The sequence below is a fragment of the Dendrobates tinctorius genome, unplaced genomic scaffold (assembly GCF_039654945.1).
Source record: "Dendrobates tinctorius isolate UK_male_01 unplaced genomic scaffold, ASM3965494v1 ptg000265l, whole genome shotgun sequence".
Taxonomy (NCBI): Eukaryota; Metazoa; Chordata; class Amphibia; order Anura; family Dendrobatidae; genus Dendrobates; species Dendrobates tinctorius.
The window spans coordinates 4,663,489-4,676,593 of NW_027361932.1; the positions used below are offsets into that span (position 1 = coordinate 4,663,489).

Genomic DNA, 13,105 nt, shown 5'->3' on the forward strand with positions numbered 1-13,105 from the left:
ACACCGTACACTTTAGGCCGTCTGTTGATATTGGTCTAATGTGTATGTTGGGGTTGTGGAGGGCCTTAAGGATGCGACTTCCTTCGTTCATGTAGAATGTCAACAAATAAGATCACAAGCTTTGCTCTCAGTACTTTCCAGTTCATCGTCCCAGGCTGACATTTTGCCACCTGTATGCCACATGTGTTGATTATCTGTACTTTTCCTTTGTGGTCTTGAAGGCTCCACTCAGCTATGCCACAGCTACACTAATTTTTTTCTTTTCCCTTGTTTCTCCTATTTTGTTCTATTCGTTTCCTTTGTGGTCTTGAAGGCTCCACTCAGCTATGCCACAGCTACACTAATTTTTTTCTTTTGCCTTGTTTCTCCTATTTTGTTCTATTCTGCGAGGTCCACTGTGCTGCTGCTGAATGAATTTATTGTAATGTTTTATTGTTCAGGCAACCTGAAAATTTAGCCATTTTATTCTCCATGAGGTTTTCATAGAATTTGCCCCTTTGAATATCTTTTCCTCCCTGCATGCAGAATATAATTTCCTTATCTGTGAAAAAAGGAAAGTACGGTGTTCTGTTCTCCTTTTGATCGGCCATTCATAAACCTTTGTTTGTTACTCATTATAACCAGTCTGGATTTTTTTTAGTGTGCATTAACACCATAGTGAACAACATGTATAGAATTCTGTGCTGTCTAGATATTGGGGTAACTGGGAAAGATGCAAGCAGCTGTTCACCTTTCAATGGTTCACATCCTACTTGGTAGCCAATAACACCAATGTGGTGTATAATACATAACCTAATGCATCAAATCCGACTTAACATTTTACTGTTGGTATAGTAACACTCAAGTTCATGTTTTTCAGCAATGTCTTGAAAATACTTGCTTGAGAGGAAGGTCTGCAGTGCTCATCGTTGCACTCATCATAATGGTCTACTGCTGTGTTCCAAGGCATTTACATGTCATTGAGATTCAGTGTGGGCAGCTCCAAACAGTTTGAATTTTTATAGAGCAGAAAGGTAGTTTTGATATCAATTCAGAGATGGAATCCGTAAGGTGACCTCTGAAATGAGACTGGCAAATCTCCCGGCGTCTCATAAAGTTCTGTGGGGAAGCAGACACATGCACCGTAAGATGAAAATAATTGCTGGATCTTAGCAAGTGGAAATCTTTTCATATCAATCCATCATTTATCAAAACGACAACTGTTCCTTTAGTCCGTTGGAAATCGTTCTGCGGAAGGGCTGTAAAGCTGAATAAAACTTTGACTTTAAAATATCATTAAGGTGAGAGTCTTGGTGAGCGAATGTAGGTTACCTTCAGTTATCTCAGACATTTCTATGTGGAATATGTGGAGACTGAAAAGCTAGTAACAATTGGTGAGCTGACTGTACGCAGTATGGCAATCATTTTATGTCTTAAGGGCCTGTCACACTAAGTGATATCGCTAGCAATATCGCTATAACGTCACTGGTTTTTGTGACGTTATAGCGATATTGCTAGCGATATCGCTATGTGTAATACTTACCTCCGACCTGCTCCCCCGCTGATTATCGCTGATCGCGCGAGAACGTCCTGGACTGTTTCTCGTCGTCCGCTTCCTGCTGTGGAGATGAGCGACGCGTGTACGAGGGCGGGAGGACGTCAGGATCGCCTCGTCTGACAGGTAAATAGCGACCCCCGACCCCTGCGATGTCGCTGGTGAGATCTGCCTGTGTGGCAGCTCACTAGCGACCACGTAGTGATGCACCAGCGATCCTGACCGCGTCATAACCGCTGGTCGGGATCGCTGGTGTATCGCTAAGTGTGACAGTACCTTAAGGATTGACGCCCTTTTCAGCTACGGTAATACATTCTTTTTTCAATGTTCCATGCTAAAGTGCTTTGTGGTGTAAGACACCTATAGTTAAACTCTGCCACAATAGATTTCATATGTATAAGGATAATAGAACTGTTTCCTATGTATTAATGTCTCTAGTAAAGGGTCAAATTACTATGGATTAGGAAAGATGGGGAAGAATTTATTTTAGTCATTTATATAGTACAATTTAATTCCACAGCGCTTTACAGACATTATTGGCACTGTCAACATTGGGGCTCACAATCTAAATACCCTATCAGTATGTCTTTGGAATGTGGGAGTAAACACACGCAAACATGGGGAGAACATGCAAACTCCTTGCAGATGTTGCACTTAGAATATAAAGAAAGGACTATGGGGATTCTTTGGGCTACTGTTCACACTGATTTCCTGCAGTGCTTTCGGGGGTTCCTCCTGAAAATAGGATTCAGACAAGCCTCTGACGGGACCTTAGAATGCAGTGACATGAACGGAGTACACTTGAGTTTCAGGCAGAACCTCCGAACAGACCTCATAAACGTAGCGGGCATGGGGCTTAGTAATATTAAAAAATAATAGGTAATAAAATAAACTAGTAGTGGACTAATTGCCTGTCGATCCCGCAGGAATGCAGTGGGGTCTCCCTCTTGTTTTTGCTTCCATCTCGGCAGCAATGACCGTGTCTGCTGGTGGCCTCTTCAGCCAATCACAGGTCACATGCTGTGCTCGGCATCACCAGTGATTGGCTGCAGTGGTTGTGCGCTTGGTGCCTCTGTGACCTATTTTTGTACTAGAAAACCTAAATGTTAGTACCCTGAAATGAGGACTTCTGCTGTTCCCCACAAGAGTTGCAGTGAATTGCGTTTCTACATTTAGCGAACTATAGTTCTACTAAAGCAGGTATGCCATTTCTGAGATTTCTAATCATGTCCACATGCTGAAATTCGTTCTTTATGTTGCAAGCCCACATGGTTGATTAAGTGTAATTATATAAATGATACACATGAACTTTTAATAGTGTATATGCACAAAAGAAAATGTTCTGCAGCCTAGGCACCCTTCACTAACAGTATATTCCTTGAAAAGCAAAATTGTTGGTATGTTATAGTCGATTATTGGTCTTTGTTCAAAGGCAGAGCCCCCACCACCTCTACACGTATACACACTAATAGCTCATTATAACAGCAAGGTTACTGAACATTTTCCCATTTACTGTAAGTTTTCTTTGTACTCCTCCACACATACATTGTCTTTTTAATAGATATTCAGACACTTGCAGTGTTTCACATATAAGGCTCGGTTCACAATACTGGGCTGTGTACGTTCAGTATATACTAACGGAAGTTCTCCTGTCTTATCTGCTGTCATTCCCACGTACTTCATTAGCCAAATGTATACCATGAAAGTTTTCTTTTGGAGAACGATTAGCAAGTATTCATCAATGAAAAGAAAAACCCGACTTTATTCTAAGCTGTGGGTGTTACTATAATTGCCTTCTAGACTGCTCTCCCAATATCCGACCGAGAAGATGTGCCTGTAAGTTCCCCCCTGTTGGTCCGCAGTGTTATTTCCACATTGTGCGGATGGCTCATGCTTGTACTATTAATATAAAGCAGCATGTGCTCTTTCTTCCTTTTTATGTTTTTATTCTTCAAAGGTTGTAAGTCAGCGCTCTGCTGATTGGGCCAGAAAGAGGTCACCTATCATGAAATCAGCCTGCCATAGACACGAGCACATGAAGTGCTTCAGCCATTGACCTTGGTCCACCTCAATATTTCCACTGAGAGCTACTGACAGTTCACGCTCAGTACAGCCAACTGCACTGCCTAATAAGGTTGTATCATTTTGATATAACAGCCTAGCTCTGTTGTACTATTAAAGGTTTAAAATATTAATGCTTATTAATGGTGTCATTCAGCCACTTTATATGATTAGTTTTAAGCCTCTCTTGGGCCAAAAAGAAGGGGAATTTTTAATGAAATGTTCCCTGCACATCTGACCTGTTATATTACTGCATGAATGCCATTTTTATGAGGCAGGTTTATGGCGTTCATTACTCTGCTCTTTGAGCCACTTCATGGCTGCTGTAATTTTTAAAGAAGATATAAAAATAAGTCAGTGCGTTCCTTGCAGTCAAGACACTCTGAGTTCTGGCATTGACCTTTAAGCTGTCATGCATGGATTAATCACATTTCTTGTGGAGATTGTCTTAGGCTTAATACAGACTGCGTAGTGATTAGCTGCCTCGCCTTGCCCGCCTTGTGTTAAGGAGGCTTGTCCGTGCCGACAGAAACCATGTTCTCTTCTGCCTCCTCTTTTTTGCCCTTTGACACCCAGTTATCTGCTGCTTGTGATGTGATTTATGGAAACAAATCACCCATAAGGCTACATATCATACATGCATTTTAAATGAAAGCACTATTCACACATTAAACTAAGCAGGGCTGCCAGGAATTTCAGGTCCCCATACAGCAAAACAGAGCTTTACTCTGATGTTTGCACCCCTGTGGAACCAGCCCAGGCTGTTCTGTTGGTCTGCTTCTGCACTGGAAGTGATATTTATACTGTTCTGTTACAGGAGTCCAGTGGCTTTTGATTGGCTGGGATGGTCAGATTACTAGAATGGCGTGCCATCAGGTGTTTTACTGATGATGTGCTGTTCTAGTCACCTGACCACTGTAGGCAATCGCAAGTCTGGGGTTGGTCCTCCTCCCCCCTCTTGAAGACATCATTCCTCCTCCAGCGGTGCCTGCAGCTCCAATGGTCTCCGGCGACGGTATCGTCTTCCTGTGTGAGCGGACACGTGGTACTGCACCCATAGGCGTGGCGCCCATATTCAAGACCTTAATGAGCGGTACCACGTGACCGCTCACACAGGAAGAAGATACCGGCGCCTGGACATACACATGAAGGGACCGCGTAAGGACTCGTGAGCAGCGAGCCCAGCCATGCATACAGGGGGGGGTATGAGAATGAGCCCAGCGGCGGGAGGAGGATGAGAATGAGCCCCAAGCGGGGGGGGGGAGGATGAGAATGAGCCCGGGGGGTGGTGGGCAGGATGAGAATGAGCCAAGCAGGGGGGCAGGACGAGAAAGAACCCGGCCGTGCATACAAGGGGGGGGATGAGCCCAGCCGTGCATACAAGGAGGGGACCGGAGTGTGCGCTGCATGTATTTCTGCGTAGCAAAACGCTCCACTCCCGAGTTCCGGCGGCAGTGCCGGGTATTGAGGTGCGAGACTGCTGCGAGTTTGTCACTAGTGTGACCCCTGCCTAACGCAGATTTTGTGTGTCTTTATTTAACTCTCCATGTACCATTTTATTATAAATATTGGGCTTGGTATTATATATCTATAGATAGATACAGTACAGACCAAAAGTTTGGGCACACCTTCTCATTCAAAGAGTTTTCTTTATTTTCATGACTATGAAAATTGTAGATTCACTCTGAAGGCATCAAAACTATGAATTTACACATGTGGAATTATATAATTAACAAATAAGTGTGAAACAACTGAAAATATCTTATAGTCTAGGTTCTTCAAATAAGCCACCTTTTGCTTTGATTACTGCTTTGCACATTCTTGGCGTTCTCGATGAGCTTCAAGAGGTAGTCACCGGAAATGGTCTTCCAACAGTCTTGAAGGAGTTCCCAGAGATGCTTAGCACTTGTTGGCACTTTTGCCTTCACTCTGCTGTCCAGCTCACCCCAAACCATCTCGATTGGGTTCAGGTCTGGTGACTGTGGAGGCCAGGTCATCTGGCGTAGCACCCCATCACTCTCCTTCTTGGTCAAATAGCCCTTACACAGCCTGGAGGTGTGTTTGGGGTCATTGTCCTGTTGAAAAATAAATGATGGTCCAACTAAACGCAAACTGGATGGAATAGCATGCCGCTGCAAGATGCTGTGGTAGCCATGCTGGTTCAGTATGCCTTCAATTTTGAATAAATCCCCAACAGTGTCACCAGCAAAGCACCCCCACACAATCACACCTCCTCCTCCATGCTTCACGGTGGGAACCAGGCATGTAGAGTCCATCCCGTTCACCTTTTCTGCGTCGCACAAAGACACGGTGGTTGGAACCAAAGATCTTAAATTTGGACTCATCAGACCAAAGCACAGATTTCCACTGGTCTAATGTCCATTCCTTGTGTTCTTTAGCCCAAACAAGTCTCTTCTGTATGTTGCCTGTTCTTAGCAGTGGTTTCCTAGCAGCTATTTTACCATGAAGGCCTGCTGCACAAAGTCTCCTCTTAACAGTTGTTGTAGAGATGTGTCTGCTGCTAGAGCTTTGTGTGGCATTGACCTGGTCTCTATTCTGAGCTGCTGTTAACCTGCGATTTCTGAGGCTGGTGACTCGGATGAACTTATCCTCTGCAGCAGAGGTGACTCTTGGTCTTCCTTTCCTGGGCCGGTCCTCATGTGAGCCAGTTTCTTTGTAGCGCTTGATGGTTTTTGCCACTGCACTTGGGGACACTTTCAAAGTTTTCCCAATTTTTCGGACTGACTAACCTTCATTTCTTAAAGTAATAAGGGCCACTCGTTTTTCTTTACTTAACTGCTTTTTTCTTGCCATAATACAAATTCTAACAGTCTATTCAGTAGGACTATCACCTGTGTATCCACCAGACTTCAGCACAACACAACTGATGGTCCCAACCCCATTTATAAGGCAAGAAAGCCCACTTATTAAACCTGACAGGGCACACCTGTGAAGTGAAAACCATTTCCGGTGACTACCTCTTGAAGCTCATCAAGAGAATGCCAAGAGTGTGCAAAGCAGTAATCAAAGCAAAAGGTGGCTACTTTGAAGAACCTAGAATATAAGACATATTTTCAGTTGTTTCACACTGTTTTGTTAATTATATAATTCCACAGGTGTTAATTCATAGTTTTGATGCCTTCAGAGTGAATCTACAATTGTCAGTCATGAAAATAAAGAAAACTCTTTGAATGAGAAGGTGTGCCTAAACTTTTGGTCTGTACTGTAGATATATTGATAGCTAGATAGATGATAGATCTATTATTTATCTATCTATCTATCTATCTGTATGTGTAAACATTATTCTTCAATGTAGTATGTAAATGAAGAAGTTGAACAAGAAATGACATCACAATTCTTTTATTTTTTGGGGGGGTAAATATTAGATCTTTATTTAGCTTACAAAATTGCATACAAATTCGCATGAAAAAAACGCTTGAAAATCTGCATCAAAAACGCACAGATTTTTACCTGCATTTTCTGCTAAGCGATGCAGATTCTGTGCAGAAAATTCTGCAGACAAATTCGCAGCATGTGCACATACCCTAAGGCTGTGTTGAGAGGAAACGGCTCTGTCCAAAGCTTTGCCGGCTTTTGTACGTGCAGCGACACCGCATGTGTTCATTGAACCGTGTGGAATCACTGAATCCTATTCATAGAACGGTGTTATTTATCTTGCATAGACTGAGCGTGTCCGCGAGATAGACATGCGGTGGTCTATAAAGACGTGCCGCATGTGCGTATATGCAGGTCTGCCACCTGCGTGTTTGAACACATAGAGGAGACGGGATTTCATAAAATCCCCTCCACTATGCTGTAACATCTGGATGCTGCGGCTGTATGCAATCCAGATGTTTCTGACAATGGAAACATACCCGAAATATATCTCTGCCTCTGGACATTATGTATTATAGATTTGCCTGGAGCGCACACAGCAGCAGCACTGCACTGCCAATGTTTGGTTCCAGATAGAGTGGGGGTGTATAAATATATCTCTGCCTCTGGTCTAGACATTATATAGTATAGATTTGCCTGGACTGTACATTATATATTATAAATCTACTACCTGAGCATTATATATTATAGATCACCCTGGACATTATACATTATAAATGACACTGTACACTATAGATGATAGATTATACATAATATATTACAGATAATTCTGGAAATTTTATACTATAGGTCTCCTTGTACATTATATATTATTGATAGATCTATAATATATAATGTCAAAGTAGATCTATAATAAATAATATACAGGGAGATCTATAATATAAAATGTCCAGATTTATCTATAATATATAATGTATATGGATATCTATAATATACATTAATAATATATTTAACATTGCAAAATATAGGATTTTTTACATTTATTTATATATCCATCCTTGAAAAACACTTATTGTAAAATCTGACACACTGACCATACACCAATGGCACCGATACCATTTTTTCAAGTATCTGTTTAAACCCAGACATATGAATAAGGCCTTAGTCAGAGACTGGGCAGTAACTGAGTAATAAAATCCATATAGTAATCCTACAATGTCTGCTGGACATGGTATGGGGAGAGTTTAGAGTTCAATTCGTACAGACACCATACTACTTGTTGTTAACCAGTTAATTGCTCTCTTGTCCACCACACTACAGTGTCAAAAGAGGAAGACAGCGAGACAGGCAGCAACATGGCATCAGAGAGCTCTTGACCTCGAAACAGAAGATCCTCAGATCCTGGTATTGTGACATAATATTAAAAATAATATTTATTCATTGATATTACGCTATTAACTCCACAGCACTTTACATACATCAACACTGTCCTCATTGGGGCTCACAATCTAAACATCCTATTAGTAGGTCTTTTGAGTGTGGTAGGAAACCCACACAAACACGGGGAGAACATATAAACTCTTTTCAGATTTCATCCTTGTTGGAATTTGAACCCCAGACCCCAGTGCTACAAAGCTGTTGCGCTGACTACTGAGCCACCATATACAGTGCTAAGCACTAAGCCACCCTATACAGTGCTAACCACAGAGCAAACACGTACAGTGCTAACCACTGAGCCACCGTGCTGCTATAATAGCTATGCAAGAATATTTTTGCTGGCAGCATTGTGTATTAGGCTGATGTGAAAATAGCCTAAGTCACTGTCGACAGTGTCTGCATTAGGCCTCTTTCACACTTCAGTCTTTTTGTTTCAGTCACAATCCGTCGTTTTGTGAAATAAACAGATCCAACAAATTTGCACGCTGGATCCGTTTTTTCTCATAGGCTTGTATTAGCGACGGATTGTGACGGATGGCCATCCGTTTCATCCGTCATTTGACGGATCCATGATAAATTCTTTGTCCGTCGGCCGGAGACAACGGACAAAGTAACGTTTTTTGTGTACGTCGAAAATTCGGACAGCGACGGATCCAGCGGCGTCCGTCTATGGCTATAATGGAAGCCTATGGGTGCAGGATCCATCGCTGTCCGTCAAAAGACGGAATCCTTCGCTGGATTCCGTTTTTTCAAACTGAGCATGCCAGGAACAATTTGTCTTCCTTTAATTTAACCCCCACAGCCTTTCTGGCACATAAAAATTCTCTCTCTCGAATTCTGTTCCTTTAACCCCTTAACCCCCAAGGGTGGTTTGCACGTTCATGACCGGGCCAATTTTTACAATTCTGACCACTGTCCCTTTATGAGGTAATAATTCTGAAACGCTTCCATGGATCCCACTGATTCTGACACTGTTTTCTCGTGACATATTGTACTTCATGTTAGTGGTAAGATTTCATTCAAATAACTTGCATTTATTTGTGAAAAAAAAACGGAAATGTGGCGAAAAGTTTGAAAATGTCGCAATTTTCCAACTTTGAATTTTTATGCCCTTAAATCAGAGATATGGCACACAAAAAACTTAATAAATAACATTTCACATATGTTTACTTTACATCAGCACAATTTTGGAACCAAAATTTTTTTTTGTTAGGAAGTTATAAGGGTTAAAAGTTGACCAGCGATTTCTCATTTTTGCAACACCATTTTATTTTTACGGACCACATCACATTTGAAGTCACTTTGAGGGGTCTATATGATAGAAAATACCAAAAAGTGACACCATTCTAAAAACTGCACCTCTCAAGGTGCTCAAAACCAGATTCAAGAAGTTTATTAACCCTTCAGGTGCTTCACAGGAATTTTTTGAATGTTTGTTTAAAAAAAATGAACATTTAACTTTTTTCACAAAATAATTACTTCAGGTCCAATTTTTTTATTTTACCAAGGGTAACAGGAGAAATTGGACTGCAAAAGTTATTGTGCAATTTGTCCTGAGTACGCTGATACCTGATATGTGGGGGACCACTGTTTCGGCGCATGGCAGAGCTCAGAAGGGAAGGAGCGCCATTTGACTTTTTCAATGCAAAATTGTCTGGAATTCAGATTGGACGCTATGTCACGTTTGGCGAGCCCCTGATGTACCTAAACAGTGGAAACCCCCCACAAGTAACCCCATTTTGGAAACTAGACCCCCCCCCAAGGAACTTATCTAGATATGTGGTGAGAACTTTGAACCCACAAGGACTTCACAGAAGTTTATAACGTACAGTCGTACAATTAAAAAATATTTCCACAAAAACGATCTTTTCACCCCCAATTTTTATTTTCCCAAGGGTAACAGGACCCTAAAACTTATTGTGCAATTTGACCTGAGTACGCTGATACCCCATATGTGGGCGTAAACGACTATTTGGGCGCATGGCAGAGCTCGGAAGGGAAGCAGCGCCATTTGACTTTTTTGGCTGGAAGTGAGATCGGACACTGTCATGTTTGGAAAGCCCCTGATGTACCAAAACAGTGGAAACACCCCACAAATGTCACCATTTTGGAAACTAGACCCCCCCAAGGAACTTATCTAGATGTGTGGTGAGAACTTTGAACCCCCAAGGGCTTCACAGAAGTTTATAACTCCCGGGCGTGAAAATAAAAAAATCATATTTTTTACTCTTCGCCACGACAGCACCCACTGGAGGTATCGGATCCGCCCATTTGGAACAGGAAACCCTACAGGAAAGATAAAAGGGGCGGTCCGCCTTTCCTCCTCAGTTTTGGTTTCCTGTTCCAAATGGAGCAGGATCCCGCAGGATCTTACCTGGGCCATGCATCCGCCTGTGCGGTCTCCTCGGGAACGGCAGGGGCTGCGGTCCGGAAGCAGCGTCGGGGGAGATTCCGTTTGACGGCTCCCCCCTCGTCTGGTGGCATAGTGGTGATGACCGGGTCCGGGGAGGGCCGCCCGGTCTTACCAGGGAGCGGGCCGGTCCGGCATCCAGAGGCAGAACCCCCCCCCTCCAATGGTGGGGATACAGCGTGGGAGGTGAGGCCATGAGCGCGCGAACCGCGCGTGTGAGTAGCGGTGGCGCAGGAGCCGGCCGGCGCCCGACGCTCCTATACCCCGGAAGTAATGGTTGAACTTCCGGGGTAGGATGGCGATGACGCGGCGCATGCGCCCTGACAGGGCGACTTCCGGGGGCACGACAGGAGTAAAGATAAAACAGCGCTGCAACGATGGAACCATGTCGTCCCCCGCAGAGTCGCAGACCCCAGCAGGGGATTCAGCTGGGGGCAACTCCACCAGGGACCGCAGCGCCAGGACAGAGACTGCCCGCAGGAGCGAGGCAGCAGAAACCCGATCCAGACCGTCTCAGCCATCCGACCCGGTATTAAGCTTCACTGGGTGAGTGTGCAAAGTATATACTCTACCTATTAAGCTAACCTCCTCCCCCTCCCCCCCCCCCTCTTTACCTTTGACCTCCCACTTCAGTCAAAGAAGAAAGAAAAAACTAAACATAAAAAATGCGCATTATGTTCAGAGCCTCTCCCTGACTCCTACCCCAAAAAACTCTGCAAACAATGCATGAAAGAGACCAGGCAGGGGTCGACGATATCTTCTAAAGATATCCGAGCCATAATTAGGGAGGAAATACAAGCCATCAACCGCGCCAGCACTCCCTCAGAGTCCAGTCATAAGAAACAGGTCGTTGTTAGTTCAGAGTCAGAGGAAGAACAGGAGTTAAACTCAGGCTCCGCATTCACGTCTTCATCGTCATCCTCGGAGATGGAAGGACGCGCATGTTTTCCACTGGACAGCGTAGATAACCTAGTAAAAGCGGTTAGAAATACTATGGGGTGTGAAGAGGAAAGGGGAGCCCAAACCGCGCAGGACATTATGTTTGCGGGATTGGCAGAAAAAAAGAGGAGATCATTTCCGGTGATACCGGCAATTAAGGACCTCATCAAAAGAGAGTGGGAAAAACACGACCAGAGGGGTTTTCTCCCATCAGCCTCAAAACGGAAGTATCCGTTCACTGATGAGGACCTATTAAAATGGACTAAAATACCAAAGGTGGATGCCGTCATATCCTCCACTTCCAAACAGACCTCGATCCCGGTCGAGGACGCAGGATTGTTAGCAGACCCATTAGACCGAAAGGCAGAATCTTCGCTCAAAAGGTCCTGGGAATCCACCACCGGGGTATTCAAACCCGCAATAGCCAGCACATGTACTGCTAGATCAATGCTGGTATGGCTAGATCAATTAGACCAGCAGATTGAGCAAAGAGTGTCAAGGGAGAAACTGCGTGCAGCCATCCCGTTGATAAGAGGTGCAGCTGCCTTTATGGCAGACGGTTCAGCGGACACCCTAAGACTGGCAGCGAGGTCGGCAGCCCTGGTGAATAACGCCAGACACGCGCTGTGGATAAAAAGCTGGAAAGGGGACGCACAATCAAAATCCAAAATTAGTGCAACCCCATGCGAGGGTGAGTTCCTCTTCGGGAAAGCCTTAGACGAAATTCTCGCCAAGGCAAAAGAGAGGAAAAAGGCCTTCAGTGATTCTCCCATTCCGTTTTATAGGAAAACCTTTAAGAGACGGCCATTCGGGAGAAGAAGACAATCGGACAGAACGAATAGATGGGCCACGAAAGACGAAAAGCAGAAGGGTACCATCTTCAGAGGGCCAACATATAGGAGAGATAAAAATTAAGAGTTTAGACCCACCAGTTGGGGGTAAATTAAAAAATTTTTTTACCAAATGGGAACAAATTACGTTAAGCCCATGGATTTTGAACATAATCAAGGAAGGAATAAAGATTGAATTCCTTCAGATCCCTTATGAGTTCTTTGTTATAACTCGCCTTAATTCCTCAGTCCAGCAAAAGGCTCTCGAAGACGAGATTCGAGTCCTACTAGCTAAAAAAGTTTTAGTTGACGTCCCTGAGGAACAACAGGGTAGAGGCTTTTACTCTCCCCTGTTTTTGGTTTCTAAACCAGATGGTACGTTTAGAACCATTATTAATTTAAAGAAGCTTAATTCATTTATAAAAAATTATAACTTCAAAATGGAATCAATTAGATCCACTATAAAGCTGCTTTTCCCAAATTGCGTAATGGCAGGGATTGATTTAAAAGATGCTTATTATCATCTCCCTATTCACAATAGATTCCAGAAATACCTAA

The 13,105-nt window shown here is 43.5% G+C and overlaps 1 protein-coding gene across 9 annotated transcripts in view; it reads left to right on the plus strand.

Moving 5' to 3' along the window:
- The window catches only part of FBRSL1 (fibrosin like 1), an 830,184-nt gene that overhangs the window by 508,716 nt on the left and 308,363 nt on the right, over nt 1-13,105 (plus strand). For 6 of the 9 annotated variants that reach the window (XM_073559016.1, XM_073559012.1, XM_073559019.1 and 3 more), the window contains one exon: nt 8,252-8,335. The exons of the other annotated variants lie outside the window; for them this stretch is intronic. In XM_073559016.1, coding sequence (XP_073415117.1) covers nt 8,252-8,335 — 84 coding nt within the window. The remainder of the gene's footprint in view (nt 1-8,251; nt 8,336-13,105) is intronic. 9 annotated transcript variants of the gene reach the window in all.